Here is a 17,492-nt window from a genome sequence, read left to right as displayed (position 1 = left end):
CTTTTTGTGAAATATGGAAGCAGATAAATCACAATCTTCAAAAGTTTTACCTTCCAGGTGTGAATCTGACTACTGATGAGCAATTGGTCCCATTCTCAGGTCGCTGTTGCTTTCCCCAGTACATGAATTCAAAGCCAATATGGAATAAAGATCTTTTGGCTATGTGATCGAGCTATTTTACCCTCTAAAAGGCTTTTCCTACTTGAGTAAAGAAGGCAACATGAGGGGAACAAATATTGCATTCAAGGTGGTGAATGTATTGGCAATAGGATACTTCGGCACCCATTGAAATATTACCATAAACCACTTCTTTACAGCAATAGAACTCGCTGACCACTTGCTGAAGAACAGGCTAACACTGGTTGGCACGGTGCGTCAAAACAAGACTTTCATACCAAAGAAACTTCTTCCCAGCAAACACAGGACAGTAAAATATTCTCTATTCGGTTTCAGGAGAGGCCAGTCCCTAGTGTCCTATGTGCACAGGAAAGGGTATTGTGCATATCTCCACAATGATGTCCATATCTCCTCTGATGTTATTGTGCAAACCAGAAATAATTCTTTATTCCAATAACACAAAAGGATTAGATTGTACACACAGCTATAAAAGAAAAGCAAGGAGATGGCCACTCACAATATCCAGGAACTGCATTAACGTAGCACGGAGTGAGTCATGTGTAGTCTTTTTGGTGGAGATTCCTGACTGGAATATGAATAAAACGAAAACTAGAAGACAAATCTTCCTTACTGATCTAGCTGAAGATTTGGTTCAGGAACATATTAGATGGAGGTCAAAACAGAAGAACATCATTCGGTCTATAGAAAACGTTGCTCCTCCTCATGCCAGTGGAAGCTCACTTATTTTTACGTCAGATACATAGAAGAAAAGCAAGTGCCAATTGTGTGATCCCAAGAAAGGACGTATGCAAAGAACTGTATGTGATCATTGTAAGAATAATGCTTGCAGTAAACACTCCAGTTATAAGGAAATGCAAGAAAGGTGTAAAGTAAATGAACAGTGCGGTATTATTTGGTAACACTAGTTTCAATATCTTGTGTAAGACGAGATGAATAAAGAGTTTCATGGATAACTTATAATGTGTGTTAGTGATATTCTCAACCACTTAATGGTGAAATAACAGAGTAACAAATATTTCAGAAAGGGGTCCTTTAATACCATGCTTGCTGCGAAACGTGCAATACAGAGCTCAGAATTAACTGTGAGTCTAAGGGACTCACGTGGTAGTCCATGTCAGTCAAAACCCTAAGGAGTTCCAGGGCAAATGACATTTTGTGATCAGTAGCGCACTACCATGTGAGGGCCATGTCATGATTTGCTCTGAGATAATGTACAGGCATATTTGGCAGTCATATATAAACATGGTAACTTGAGTGACTGGAGGTGTGGTGCCAGTATTTCTGAAACAGTCACACGTGTTTGCTATTCCCAAACCACAGTATCAAGACTGTGAGAACCATGGACAGACATGCAACAAGAAGATCACACAGTGAAGGGCTACAGGTGGTTAATCCTAGAGGCAAGCATTGGATGACACATCTAGTATCTTAGAGATGACATGCCACAGTGGACCAACTGGCCCAGCAGTACAACAGTGGGGAAGTTAGACAAATTTCCACAATTTAATAGCCAAAGATTGACAAGGGTGCCTCTGATGACCCTGCATCATTGTCGACAACAACTGACTTGGGCCCAGGCAATATATCAATGGACCTTGGACACATGGCACAAGTCATCTGGACTGATAAGTCCCATTTCCTGCTGAATCATAAGGATGGCTGGGTCCGCATCTGGCATAAACAGCATGAAGCCACACTCCCATTTTTGGGAGGGGTGAACTTATGTGACTGAAAACATGAATGAATAAATGAATGAAGCACTAATGAGCGTCATCAGTGGATTGTCGTGCCTACGCACAAGCAGAGCATTGTGGGATTTGTAGTATTAGACCTTCCCCCACAAGTACAGTACGATCTCTCATCGCAGGCCACAGTTTGACATCCCTGCTTTACATTTTTCATAATTAAGTATTTTTCACTTCCAGGGTTAGATGTCACATTGATAGTTTCTCCTAGTAGGATCTTTTTTCTACAATATCTAATGACCTCTTGGTGTCATCATATGCATGGATACTTTACTCTAGACATCATTGCACATGGGATTCATCCTTTATTCATAGATATTTTGGTATATTTTAATGCTAATTTGTCTATCGTGCAATACTAATTATTTACATGGTTGATTTACTATTCTGCTCATACGGCACACGTGCTTCAGCCCTCATTCTTAAAGGGCCAGTGCACACTTTACTAATTAGTCCACAACCTATCCCCTGTCAGCCCTGGCTATTTTAGCCCCCCACCCCCAAGGAGGATGTCTAAACAACTTTGTTCCACCCGTTGTGTTAGCCTGATCATTAGTTTGTGTGATCTCCTAGTTTTACTGACTCCTGCTTGTCCCTGACTATAATGATTTCCCCATCCCTGACCTTGATTATGTTTATTGGATGACCTCTTGCCTGATTCCTGTACTGAAGTCTATGCTACCTGTCCTGATCTAAGGTGTCTCCTGTTTACATCTCACACCCACAGGTGCTGCATCTTGGTATCATGTAGTGTCAACTGCCACACAACTGAGACTTTTTCTGCAAATAATGGCCTAGGGACCCCACAGCAAAGCTCCGTTCCCAACTGGTGGGGTTAAAGGATGAAAACCGGGGTACCCCAGGTGCTGTCCCCAGATTTAGTCCAAAACCAAATCAGCATGAGGCAAAGTCAATCTGCATCTGCTTGCTGACAGATCTCTTAACTTACAAGCTGTCACCACTATTCTTATTGTATGAGATAACCTGGTTTACAAAGACACATGATGTACTAACATGTACACTAGCCATGAAGTGCACATGCATCCAGTAGCTTGCCAAACATGGCTTTCTGGGGGGGGGGGGGGTTCAGTCTGTTGTATGCACTGATTGATTAACATAATTCTCCTAAATCAAGGGACCCCACAGGGAATTGAGGGAAACTGATCAAGTTTGCTGACGACACAAAGCTAGGAGGGATGGCTAACACTGGAGAAGAGAGAGAGAGGAGTCAAAAAGATCTAGAAAAGCTTGAACAGTGGGCAGCAACTAACAGAATGGTATTTAACAAGGAGAAATGCACAGTACTACATCTGGGCAAAAGAAATGAAAAAAGCGCATAAAGAATGGGAGGAATTGGGCTAAGCAGCAGCACATGTGAAAAAGACTTTGGTACACTAATAGATCACAGACTGAACATGAGTCAACAATGTGATGCAGTAGCAACAAAGGCAAACACAATTCCAGGATGTATTAAAAGAAGCATAGAGTCTAGATCACGTGAGGTAATTATCCCCCTCTACTCTTCCTTAGTTAGACCTCATGTGGAATACTGTGTCCAGTTCTAGGCACCGCAATTAAAAAAAGACATTGACCAACTGGAGAAAATTCAGAGAAAAATTACCAAGATGGTGAGCAGTCTGCAAACCATGTCCTATGATGAACGGTTAAAGGATCTGGGAATGTTTAGCTTGCAAAAAAGAAGGCAGAGAGGAGACTTAACAGCTGTCTACAAATATCTGAAGGGCTGTCACAGTGCAGAGGGATCAGCCCTATTCTCATTTTCACAAGGAAAAACTAGAAGCAAAGGAATGAAACTGAAAGGGAGGAGACACAGATTAGATATTGTAAAAAAAACTTTTTGACAGTAAAAAAAAGTGATCAATGAGTGGAACAGGTTACCACGGGAGGTGGTGAGTTCACCTTCAATGGAAGCCTTCAAACAGAGGCTGGACAGACATATGTCTGGGATGATTTTGTGAATTTTGTATTGAGCAGGGGGTTGGAGCAGATGACCCTGGGGGTCCCTTCCAACTCTACCACTCTATGATTATTGAAGGGACAGTGGAAAATGACAGACAGCATAAGTGTTATAATAAATATAATTTCAGGCTATTTCTTTTTATACTGATAATAGATTAGTGGCTCTTCATATCTTATCATACCACTGAATTACTTAAAATATTGATTTGTTTGGCTAGGTTCTGGGTGTGTGGAAGGAATGTTTAAGGACCAGTATGCTTCGGAGACAGCTGAATTATTAATAGCTGCATAGCTTCAGTTTTGGAATACATTATGACATCCAAGTACTGTCAATGCATCAAATACAATAGAACAGTAAAGCCCATTGTGATAAGCAGTCTGCTGGCATAAGCAATCTGTTGAGTTTGACAGACAGCTAGTATGACAACAAAGAGCACAAGTTTTGTTTAAAGCTTATATTTCCTTTGAAGAACATTTTGCAGTTTACACATACAATCAATCTGCATAAAAAGTTGGGTAAATTTGCAAATGCACATCACATTACTGATTGAAAACTAAAAGAATAATACTTACTAGAATATGTTAACATGGCCTGAGACATTGGTTAACTCTCCGCAAAACATTTCAGTTGGGTAGGAAGATGATGCCTTTTATCTCAGAAAGAATAAGACTGGACAAGAAAAATCTAACCTGTCTAAGGTGATTTCAGAAAACTGAACACCATATTATTCCATGTAAACAGGCAGTTATTCACTTATGAGGGACTGCCTGTTTACTGTGAATGGAGGCTGGTGAGCCAATATAATCCCTGGACCACTCCGCCTCCATTCACTACCAAGCCTCTATTCAGTCAGCGATACTCGCTTTTGTGTAAAAACACAGAAAATTATTATCACTGGGATGACCCATCTGGTATCTATTGCCCAACGGATCGGCCCGTGTAAAAGTACCCTAATCTAGGTTAACCCAATAGCAAACTTTATGCGAAGGATTGTCAGCCTCATGAACTTTAGATCTACTGAGAAAACACTCAAACCAGTTTTGGTTTGTGACATTTTAGTGTCATTTTTATCAAATCTCAACATGCTGTATGGCTTTTTGGGGGCTTTTAAAAAATTCTCTATTCATAGGTTTTCGTAAAAATAGTATAATAAACATAAAAAAAAAGAAACAGAATATAAGCTATTGCCATAATTTGTACCTGTATATATTTGTGTACCTATAATTCCACCCTGTGTACCTGTTTTCACTTTATTGCGAAGACCCGGCGGCTCACCGGCGGTCATGTTCAGTACAGTTTTTTGTTGTTTATTTGTATTTCTTGCAATGTTAATTGTGTATGGGCTGCGGGTTGGATGGCCTCCATTGACTTCAATTAAGGCCGTCCATGTGGAGTCCGCAGCAAAATAGAGCATGCTGCGATTTTTCTTCCGGTGGAGTGATCTTGTGGCTTATGTAGCGTGCTGCTGCAAATTTTTAAGCCACGGCCCTTGTAAGCCAAGTAATGCCCATTGCATCACCTCACAGTAATAGTGTTGACTAATAACCTCTTCATAATAATAGTCTAACTCGAAATAGTAGTCAGTTACCAGCTCTACAAAGTGACATTGATTACAGTGCTGTTACCTCCAGTGATCACAGGTGGTGTCATCTCTGATTGGTGTCATTCTTCCTGCCTTTTCTTCTCTATCTGCACCCAGACCATCACAATGACTCCTGACGGCCACAACTTGTCTCTGCAGAATTCGACTCACAGAAATCTTTGGCTACATCACTTCCCTCCCCCCTATGTTTTCCATACCTTTACACAATCCATAGTGCCCCCTTTACACAATCCATAGTGCCCCAGATAGTAATTAGGCCTCACGTACGCTGCTTGTAGTGCTCTCCACACAATAAAAGTGTCCCCTTTTCTGCCCCAATCAGTGATAATGCTTCCTTTTCTGCTCTCATAGCTAATAATGCCTCTTTTTCTGTCCCCATAATAGATAAAGTTGCCTCTTCTGCCCATTTTTCTGTTATTTTACAAAACAAAAACAGCTTTATACTCGCCTGTAGCACAGCACTCTAAACTGCTTTCTTCTGGGTCTTCTGTGGTTAGCACTAATATGTGCGAGACACGTGTGCAGCACTAACACTAGCGCTGCCATTAGGGATTGGACCTGAGCTGACGCCAGAAAACCCATAAGAAAGCAAGAGAATGAAGAGATAGTCAAATAAAGTCATTTTTTGCAGTTTATAGAGGAAAAATACCATATGTTATTTTTAATATGAAGCATTTTACTATAATAATAATATTTTCTTGTCTCTATCTAACTTAAAGGGAACCTGTCACCATATTATCACCTATTATACCCCCTATGCATTTTAAACAGCGATGTAATGGACAAAGATGTAATGATGTGGTGGGCTGGCCGGACCATCTCGGAAGGCCTGTATACCTCTCCGAACACCGCCCCCACTTTGTGTTAAGGCCCATTTACATGCAAAAATGATCGCTCAAAATTTGTTTAAAAGATAGGAAGATTGGCAGTTTTAGCGATCATTTTGCATAAACTGCTAATGGGCACTAATGCCCATTAGCAACCTATAACCTTCCTTTGTATGTAAATGAGCCTTCCTGAGCTGTATGCAGAGAACAGCAGGTGGTCTGTTCTCTGCCTTCAGCTTCTTTGCTTTGCCGCGTTGCTGCAAGCCGAATACAATGTAAGCAGCGCTCCCGCGGAGAACACAGCGTGCGGTCCCTGCTATCAGCTGCCCAGCCGAACGGATTGCATGCTCACCTAAAAAACATTGTTCAGCCAAAAAGTAAACAATGGTAGCGTTTACACGCAACTATTAGCTCTCAAAAGACATTGTTTGATAAACTTTGGAGCAATAATCGTTGCATGTAAATGGGCCTTTAGTGACATTGAATGTTTTCACTAATCTGCGGTACAGTCTACATGTCTCATATGCGCGGCGATCAACATGAAAGGTGCCTGAGCAGTTCATCTGTCCTTCTGTTAGCAGATTCAAGAAATCCAGTTGCACATGCACTGATTACGTTGCTAGTGGCACTTGCACAAGATGTAGACTGCAGTGGCGATGGCGTGCACAGAGGGGGGTGGTATTTGGAAAGGTACGCTGGTTTTCCAGGATGGTCTACCAGCCCACTGGACCGAAGGTCAAAAATTTGCATGTATAGCTATCATTGGCAAGGGATGGTTAACAAAATAACTCAAATAACTGTGTAAATGCCCATTATATCACTGTTTAAATGGTATAGGGGGTATAATAGGTGAAAATATGGTGACAGGTTTCATTTAATAGCAAGTTTGCTTATTTTAGCAAAACAAATCTGTTATGGTGGGTGGTAGTGGGCAGCTGCTCCTCCTAATACCCCCCTCCACTAGTTGTAATTCCCAATCCCCTCCTCCTGTCAGCATCCTTTTAGTTAGTGCTCCTGTCATTGCCACCTCTTAAAGGGCCAGTGCACACACCCAGCTTTCCTAATCTTGCTAATCCAAACAGCTCCCAGTAGCTAAAAACTAGATCCCAACTAGAGGGGTTAAAGAGTGAAAAACAGGGGTCCCCTAGTTACTATCCTCTAAAGTAGCCCAAACCAAATCAGTCAGTGGCATAGTGCGTCCACACCCACTGTGTGATAAAATTGAGGCAATTACAGTTTTTGTAGTGCATTTTCCACTGGACCTCTAGTTGAGAGTGGTTATGCGTGGACTATATATTTACATAGTATTCCATATATATCTCCTAACCTACTTAAAGGAGTTTTCCAGAAGTTAAACATTGATGTCTTATCCTAAAGGGGTGACAAGTCTTTAGTAGCCAATTTGTTCTGCTGAATGGTTGGGGTATTGGGGGTCAAGCCGCCAATGATCATTAATGGCCTATACTAAGGATAGGCCAGCAATGTTTTAGCCCTAGAAGGAACCCTTTAAATAGAAATATATTCAGCCCAACAGTGCCCCCTTATAAATGACATCTTAATTCATTTTGTGCCTCGGCAATGTATCTGGCAAATGCCATATACTACCATTGTAACCAAGTAAAGTACTGCATCTCAAGTGAATATGTTTTACAAAAACATAATAATCATAACAGGTAGTTTCAATCCGAATTTCACAAGCGGGAAAATCCCACGTATTTTCAATAGGAAAAAAAAAAAATCTAACTTAAAAATACATGCGAGTGAGATAAAAAAATTTCTTACCATTGGAAACAATGGGCGACACTTCTGCAGACTTGTAGAAAAATAGAGCATGCTGCAATATTTCTATAGGGTCTATATCTGCGTATTTTCTATGTTTCACAATGCACAAAAATCACTTGCGTGAATGCATCCTGTATTGAGTGATTTCCTGGTGGAAATCTGGTATTTGAAGTCTATGAACTGGATAGTTCTTGGGCAATTGGTTAATCATTAGCAGATGTTATTGGACAATACTTCAATAATTTGCTCTTCACTAAAACCATCAGTTCAAAAAATTGTCCTTGCTGCTTCAGACAATTAGAAGAGACCAATCATGAAGTCGTTTATAAGTAGAGTATAGTGCGAGGTGACCTTTCAGTGCCATCCTGCCATTCCATTCTCTCATGTTTCTATTTCTTTCCATCCAGTGCTTGGGGAAGTGCCAGCCAAGTGTTTGTGCCGTGGATTGGAACTTGACTGTGATGAAGCCAAATTGCGAAATGTCCCTTCTGTCTTTTCAAATGTGACAATGTTGTGAGTAAAAGCAGGACAGTCTGTTTATCTGCATGAGAAAATCTACATTTCAATGTTATTTCTTTCAGGTTTACAGTAGTATTCATTCTGTAATTTGTATAAACAATACATTCTTTGTGAATGTATTGGCATATTTAGGATCTGGTTTACAACTGAAATAAAAGTGACCTGAAAGTTATTAGAAGCATGTAGATACAAAAAAGACAATCCAACACTCAGAGTTAGCGTGAAGCCAAAATACCATCATGTGTAGTTTTAGAATCAAAAGTTGGTGCTAGTGTGCATTATGTAACTTGCGCTAAATTAAGGACTTATAATTGGTTGGCTTTATTAACATAGTACATTTCACATTTACTTAAGGGCTCTTTCACATAGGCTTTGTTTTAACATAGAAAAGGGGCATCAAAAAATTGCGGCTAAACTGCACTAAAAATTGCATAAACATGCACTTTTTTCAGCGCAGAAGATCAGAGCTTCATGCACGTGAAAATCGCACATTCATTGGAGCAGCATGTTGCTTTAAAAAAGTGCAGCTGCTCCGGGAGGAGAGAGAGATGAAGCCCTGCAGGGCTTCGGGATTTCCACATAGCAGGGAAAAAGAGAGCGGGGCTATAGGGATACCCAAGGGATATCCCAATGGCGCAGTGAGAGAGAGCGCGGGGCTATGGGGATCCCTGAAGGATATCCCCATAGTGCAGAGAAGGGGTGGGACAAGATAGAGGGGGTGGGGCCAGAGGGCTTCCCCCAGGGGTAGCAAGAAGAGAGGGGCAGGGCTAGAGGGGTGTGCCTAGGGGACGGTCCCTCAGCCCCATCGCCGCTCTCAGGAAAGGCCTCTAACCCTGCCCCCTCTATCTCCCCGCTATTAGGAAATCCCTTGGGGAATCCAATGCTGGGGAGAGAGGTGTAGGGAGTCCTCTGCTGCCCCCCACTGCAGCGAAATTGCCCAGCAGCAGAGCTGGAGGAATTCCCTGCTGCTTACAACTTGCTGCCCAGAAGCATATTTTAAATGTCCCGCTGTAAACTACTGTTAATCCTCGTGGGAATTAAGGGAATCCCTGGGGAGATGAACAGGACCCTCGGGGAGTCCCCTCATCCCTGCAGGGACTAACAGGAGTTTACAGCTGAACATTTAAAATGTGCTTCTGGGTTTAGCGGCGCTGCTGCTGTTTGGGATTCTTGCGGTCGGCAGAAATCCTCCTAATGACTTGCAATCTTCTTTTCTGAGCTTTGGATACAGCTAAACTGCTCCCATAGGAGTCTATGGAAACTCCTGCGCATCATGCACCAAAGATAGGTCAAGTCCTATCTTTTCTTGCAGCACGGACCTTGGATGTGTGCATTACAGTCACATATGTCCTATCTTTTTACTGTGCGTGTTTTTGATGTGTCTAAAATTTCTTCATTTGAACGTTTCTATAGGGAAACCATTGGTTCTAATAGATGCAATTTTTTGACGCATCTATTCTGCATGAAAACGACGCCCGTGTGAAAGAACCCTAAATGCAATATCAGTAATAAGACCTGAAAACTAGCAAACCAAGCTATAATTTATTGTAGACAATGCATAGGCATTAATTTTGCATTGGATTTACTCTTCAAATCTAGATTGTCACAAAGTGTTAAGGCTTCTTTGCATGCAACATGACCCTTTAGGCTAGATTCCCACCTTACTCATGTGCCCATTGGGGCTTCCTGTCCAAGGGTTCCATCTGATATGCCAAAAATGACATTCAAATGGAATGCTAAACAGTTGTCACTTATGGAACAGAGATCAAAGCTACAAAGTTTGGCCTACTTTTAGTAGATTTCTGTTCATCTCCAGCATTTGGCCAGACAGAATAGCATAGTCACCTGACTGAAACAGAAATGGAAACAAACGGGCTGTATAATTCTGAGTCAGCAGTAGTCATTAAAATGGCATTTTGTGATGAATTCAGAGAACCCACTTTCTATATTAATTGTGTTGAGGTCTGTAAATTGTTCTTGTTTGATTTGTTGGGTTTTTTTGCAAACAGTTGATAGTTTGTGAACTTTGACTCACTAAAGTAATAGTGACTTGTAAATACTATTTTCCAATATTTGCATTTATGACTTACAGGTCATTGCAGCATAATCTATTGAAGAAACTTGGCCCTGACACATTTTACCGATATCCAGACTTACAATACTTGTAAGCATGTTTTCCTTTTTCATTTACTGTAATATCACTGTTAAATTCTGGCTCTAAGGATTTTATCTTTGTTGATTCGATATGTGCAACTCTACAGAGAGTTTGATATACAGTGAAATCTCTTCAAAGGATCACGTCTTTAAGAAGAGCACCCCTTCATATAGACCAGATGTCATATAGAGCAGATGAGCACCCCTTCATATAGACCAGATGTCATATAGACCAGATGAGCACCCCTGCATATAGACCAGATGTCATATACACCAGATGAGCACCCCTTCATATAGACCAGATGTCATATAGAGCAGATGAGCACCCCTTCATATAGACGAGATGTCATATACACCAGATGAGCACCCCTTCATATAGACCATATGAGCACCCCTTCATATAGACCAGATGTCATATAGACCAGATGAGCATCCCTGCATATAGACCAGATGTCATATAGACCAGATGAGCACCCCTTCATATAGACTAGATGTCATATAGACCAGATGAGCACCCCTTCTTATAGACGAGATGTCATATAGACCAGATGATCACCCCTGCATATAGACGAGATGTCATATAGACCAGATGAGTACCCCTTCATATAGACCAGATGTCATATAGAGCAGATGAGCACTCCTTCATATAGACCAGATGTCATATAGACCAGATGAGCATCCCTGCATATAGACCAGATGTCATATAGACCAGATGAGCACTCCTTCATATAGACCAGATGTCATATAGACCAGATGAGCACCCCTGCATATAGACCAGATGTTATATACACCAGATGAGCACCCCTTCATATAGACCAGATGAGCACCCCTTCATATAGACCAGATGTCATATAAAACAGATGAGCATCCCTGCATATAGACCAGATGTCATATAGACCAGATGAGCACCCCTTCATATAGACTAGATGTCATATAGACCAGATGAGCACCCCTTCATATAGACTAGATGTCATATAGACCAGATGAGCACCCCTTCTTATAGACGAGATGTCATATAGACCAGATGATCACCCCTGCATATAGACGAGATGTCATATAGACCAGATGAGCACCCCTTCATATAGACCAGATGTCATATAGACCAGATGAGCACTCCTTCATATAGACCAGATGTCATATAGACCAGATGAGCATCCCTGCATATAGACCAGATGTCATACAGATCAGATGAGCACTCCTTCATATAGACCAGATGTCATATAGACCAGATGAGCACCCCTGCATATAGACCAGATGTCAGTTCCATCATATACCATATATTTGGGCCATCTTCTTTGAGTAGATCGCTCCTCTAAAGAATAGTTTTTCTAAGCAATTTAAGTTGACAATCTGAGAGCTGTTTCACTGTATGTGATATATTAATTTACGCAGCTCTATTAAAATGATAAAATAATTTTTTTTAAATCAAAGAAGTTATATTTGGAAGTGTTTTTTGTTTTATAATGCTCAATTAAATCCTCTTTTCTTCTTCTCCCGTTTTCAGACATAACCCCCATATTAATTACTGTCATTTCCATGCATTGATGCTATTCTCTTTATGTAGGGCATATTGTGTACTGTGAGAAAGTCTTTAATGTGCATATTAATAGCCATTAACAAAATGTTTCCCGATTAGTAATGCTTCCTCTCAGTTAATGACTTGGGTTGACTTAGGTTGTTTTTCTCTTGGCCTTTGCTAAACATTATTCTGAATTCTAATACGCTTCATTATTCTTCAGAGAGTGTCAGAAACATAAATAATGGTGCATTGTATGACGCATACTTAATGTTGAAGGCAAGACAAAAAAGAAAAATTAAATATATTTGGTCTTTGGTATAAACAATAACTACAAAGAGTGTTAAAAACCAGCAAATTGGAAAAAACGATTCATTAACTTTTAAAAAAAAAAAAAAGAGAGAAAACATTCAAAATTCTTCAGACCTCGGGGAAGGGGGTTATTGGTACTCATAGAAGAAACACAGCTGCTGTATGGAGACTTATTTTCAGGCAATGCTCCATGGGAAAAACGTTTGCAAATTAGCTGTCCTCCAAAGGTGGAGAAGAGGAGAGCTAATTTGCATACCTTTCCCCATGTAAATAGGCTTAGATAAGTAGGGTAGTGACACTATACATACAGATAAGGCTGTGTATTCATCTCTCTTCACTCTCCTGTCTGTGGGAGAGGGGGCTGTATTCTACCACAACCTGGAGGCTGTAATAGTTCATTAGACCAACTAACTCCCATCATTGCAGCTGCCATAAAGCATGCATTGCGCACCCATTTGCGCTATCTATGCAGGAAAGAAGTGTGAAGCTCCAAGATGACCATCACCAAGAATGTCTATAAAGGTGCCTATCTGCATGGAGATTACCGCTAATTGCTAGGAAGCAGCTGGAATCAACAGAGCAGCCCCTGGACTTGTTTATTAAAGGGAATGTGTAATCAGAAAATGACTTATTATATAACTCACATTTTTGTGTTAAACATTAAAGTTGAGCGAACGTACTCTGGCGAGCCTGATGCTCGTTCGAGTATTAGCATACTCGATGGTGCTCGCTACTCGAGCGAGCATAACATCGTGTTCGACCCCGCCCCAGTTTTGGCCCCTCCCCGCTGTGACGTGTTAGTTTTGCCCCCTCCCGCTGCGACGCTGCACATGTCAATGTTAGTTTGTGGCTGGCTTGGGCAGGAGAGAGAGAACAAGAAAAAAGCTCGGCAACCGGCGGGTCCCATACAAAAATGCTTGTGTCTCCCATTGAAGTCAATGGGGTTCGTTACTCGAATAGAGCTCTCGAATTTTACGAAAAGCTCGACTCAAATAACAAGGACCCGAACATTTGGGTGCTCCCTCATCTCTATTAAACATATTTTTTTTCTTTTCTTTTTTTTCAATTTTTGGTCACAATCTATATTTTATAAAAATACTAAATCCTGCATTTTTCACAGTGATCACAGAGCCTAATACTAGGCGGCACGCAGCAAATTACGCCCGTCTGAGCCTGGATTTTGACTGATTTGCTACTAGTAAACTTATCCAGAAGTTTATTTCAGTTTCTTGATGTTGTCTTTGTAAAGTACTGTCAATAATTGATTTTTTACACTGTTTTTGCCTGAAGCGTTGACATCAATAATCTGTAAATAACTTGCTGCGCACCTTTGTCAATCAATAAAAACTATTATGTCTTATACATCTTCATCACCTCACCACCTCAGTACAAAATAAATGCATGTTAATATATTTAAAAGAAAATCCTATTTCTTTCAGGGGAAAAAATTACAAAATAGAAAAAAGAGAACTGCTACTGTATATACTTCACTAGCCATACTTCAGAACAGAGAATAAGGAAGATGGAACAATACCTCTACAGTGCCACACCACAGGCCTTAGCCAAGCCAGGATCCTACTGCACACTGATGGGGGCAAAAAAACCCAAAACAGCTGTCTGTGTATGAATTCTGGCTTGGTTTTCAATTCCCAATCTTTGCTCTACAGGCCTGTATAAAGGGTCAAGCATTGATTTGAAGGAATGCTACCATCCAATAGGTGGCGCTGCAAAGGTATTGTTCCATCTTCCTTATTTGCATATTACCCAGAGGAGCATGGATGGCTTTATAAGTCTCCTCACTCACCTTCTTGGTGCTCTCCCTAAGGAGTGATGTTACCCCTCCTGTCAGAACAGAGAATCACACATTTCACAAGTATGAAGAAAGTGATTTTGTGTCATCTATACACCTTTCTAAACTTACCTCATCAAACTTATAATCCATGCCAAAACATATTTGTATTTTGATTGCAAATACACACAACTTTATGGTTTACATTTTTAGTTTAAAAGTTAAAGGTTTTATTCCACCCAAATCATTTAATATCTATCTACATGATAGGTAATGTACAATTGGGGGTCTGACCAATGGGAACCATAGGAGTCATGAGAACCCTTAGTCCCCCTTATTAAATGCTTCCCTATCTGCATGGATATTAAATACAGTGTTAGTCATGCATACCACCATTCCATTCACCAGGTGGAAGGACATATTAGAGCTTGAACAGGTACAAAGGCGGACAACTAAAGTAATTAACGGAATGGGTGGACTACAATACCCAGAAAGGTTATCAAAATTGGGAATATTTAATTTATAAAAAAGACATCTAGGGGGGCAACATAATAACTATGTATAAATATATCAGGGACAATACAGGGATCTCTCCCATGATCTATTTGTACCAAGGACTGTAATTGTAACAAGGGGGCATCCTCTACATATAGGGGAAAGAAGGTTTCATCACCAACATAGAACAGGGTTCTTAACTGTAAAAGCAGTGGAAGATGGAACTCTCTGCCTGAGGATGGGGTGATAGCAAATTTGATAATAAAGTACAAGAGGGGCTTGGATGTCTTTCTTGAGAGATAAAATATTCTAAGTTATAATCATTAATAGCTTCAAAAGGGTTGTTGATCCAGGGAATGTTCCGATTGCCAGATTGGAGTCAGCATTTAATTTATCCCTAAAATGGCAGGGGATTCTTTCGTCCCCCTTGTCACTGAACACTGTGACAGGGCTGTCACAGTGTTCAGTGCTGAAGGGACTCCCTGTGGGGAATCTTTATGCGCAGTACGGACCTTGCCACTGCACACATGTACTATCTTTTACAGGGGCAAAGATTTTGCATCTGTAAAAGATGGACATGTGAACTGATCATAGGGAAAGAATGGTTCCATCAGATATGCATTTTTTTGTGCACATAGCAGCGCACAAAAAAACACTCATCTGACTTCGCCCTCATTCAGTACAATTTTCCAAAATGTCAGTAAAAAAACATTAATCCATGATTTTTTGATGTTGTCCAAAAAAAAGAACCTCTTCATTGTGATTGTGGTGTAAGAACTCATTTCTATGGGAGTTGAGGGCCTAAAGATCTGCCATCCATGCGTGTCTATGACACCAAAGGCAGGGCCTAATCTGACTGCAAGTATAGCAATGTACTATTGAAGCAATGAAGTGATAGTATGGTCAAGTTTTTTATTAGGACTAAAATAATGTAGTAGAAAAAGGTACATAAAATATTAAAAAGTATTAGAAAAAGCCCGAAGCAAAAAACATCAGAACATCTTATTTAACTCATGAAATGCATGATTCTACTGAAAAAATCTATTTACAGTATTACATATAATTACTATTATTAGCATTAGTTCTCTTTTATAATAAATGTTACAAAGGAGGAAATGATGAGATAGAAATTTTTAAACTTTTCCCTAAAGTTAGTCAATAGATCTTATGCAACTCATATAGCTTCATCGAGTAAAAAATAAAAAGATTTTTTCCAACAAAGTGATTTTAAAGTCCAAACTAATAAAACACTAATCTGGTATCGCTGTAAGCACAATGATCCAAAGAATAAAGCTAGCATATGTAAGCTCTGTGGTAAGGGGTGTGGCCTAGAGCAGGGGTGTCAAACTCATTTTCACCGAGGGCCACATCAGGTTTTTGGTGAACTTCAAAGGGCCGATTGTAAGACAGTACAGTAAGGGCTCGTTCACACCAGCGTATTTGCGCACATAATATGCAGTGAATAGAAGCCATTGATGTCAATGATTTCATTCACATGATGTATAATCTCACACAGCATGACCTATATTGTTTCAAACTACGCACCCCAATAGGCCATTGAAGTGAATGGGCCGCGCAAATACGTGGTGAATGCGCAGGAAGCCTATATTTGCGCACCATCTCAGGGGCCCATCTGCATTCTTTTCTGCGTGCCCAAATACGCAGGCATAAGCAATTTTCGATTGCGCAAATACGTAGCGTATTTGTGCGACCGAAATGCAATTACGCCCGTGTGAACGAGCCCTAATAGTGACCCCCATAGTGGTCGCAGTAGTAATAGTGACTCTGATAGTGGCCCCAGTAAAAATATTGACCCCCACAGTAGACCAGTTAGTAATAGCGACCCCCACAGTGGCCCCAGTAGTAATAGCGACCCCTACAGTAATATTACTCCCTCCCAGCAGCAATATTACCCACTCCCAGCAACAATATTAACCCCCCCACACAGCAACATTAACCCCCACCAGCAATATTAACCCCTCCCCCCTGCACCAATATTAACCCCCTCCCAGCAACAGTATTAACCCCCACCCACCCAGCAGCAATATTAACCCCCCCCCCCCCCTCCCAACCCGGCAGCAATATTAACCCCCTGCCAGCAACAATATTAACCCCCTCCCAGCAGCAATATTAACCCCCACCAGCAATATTACCACCCCACCCGACCCCCGCAGCAATATTAACCCCCTGCCAGCAACAATATTCACCCCCACCAGCAATATTACCACCCCACCCGACCCCCGCAGCAATATTAACCCCCTGCCAGCAACAATTTAACCCCCACCCCCCAACACACCAGCAATATTAACTCCCTCAGCCCCGGCAGCAATCAGCATTATTAACCTTCTCCCAGCAACAACAATATTAACCCTCACCCCCCAGCAGCAATATTAACTTCCCCCTTCCCCAGCCATGTGCTTACCTCCACGATCCGAGGAGGAACGGTGCTGAGCCCGGGTGGCATATGAACTTTTCCCACAAGACTTCTGCACTATTGAGCAATTCCAGCAACCTGATTGGTTGTTTGGTTCTCTGGGTTGGCTGATTCCCCAATCAGATTGCTGGAATTGCTGACAAGTGCAGAAGTCTTGTGGAAAAAGTTCATATGCGTCCGGGTGTGCACTGACATCA

The 17,492-nt window shown here is 41.1% G+C and overlaps 1 protein-coding gene across 1 annotated transcript in view; it reads left to right on the top strand.

Annotated features, from left to right (window-relative positions):
- RXFP1 (relaxin family peptide receptor 1) overlaps nucleotides 1-17,492 on the top strand; it is a 218,959-nt gene that overhangs the window by 158,747 nt on the left and 42,720 nt on the right. Inside the window, exons 4-5 of the mRNA XM_066573587.1 lie at nucleotides 8,484-8,589; nucleotides 10,688-10,759. Of these exons, the coding sequence (XP_066429684.1) occupies nucleotides 8,484-8,589; nucleotides 10,688-10,759 (178 nt within the window). The remainder of the gene's footprint in view (nucleotides 1-8,483; nucleotides 8,590-10,687; nucleotides 10,760-17,492) is intronic.

Source organism: Eleutherodactylus coqui, chromosome 7 (genome assembly GCF_035609145.1).
Source record: "Eleutherodactylus coqui strain aEleCoq1 chromosome 7, aEleCoq1.hap1, whole genome shotgun sequence".
Lineage (NCBI taxonomy): Eukaryota > Metazoa > Chordata > Amphibia > Anura > Eleutherodactylidae > Eleutherodactylus > Eleutherodactylus coqui.
This window is presented reverse-complemented; position numbering and strand designations above follow the sequence as displayed.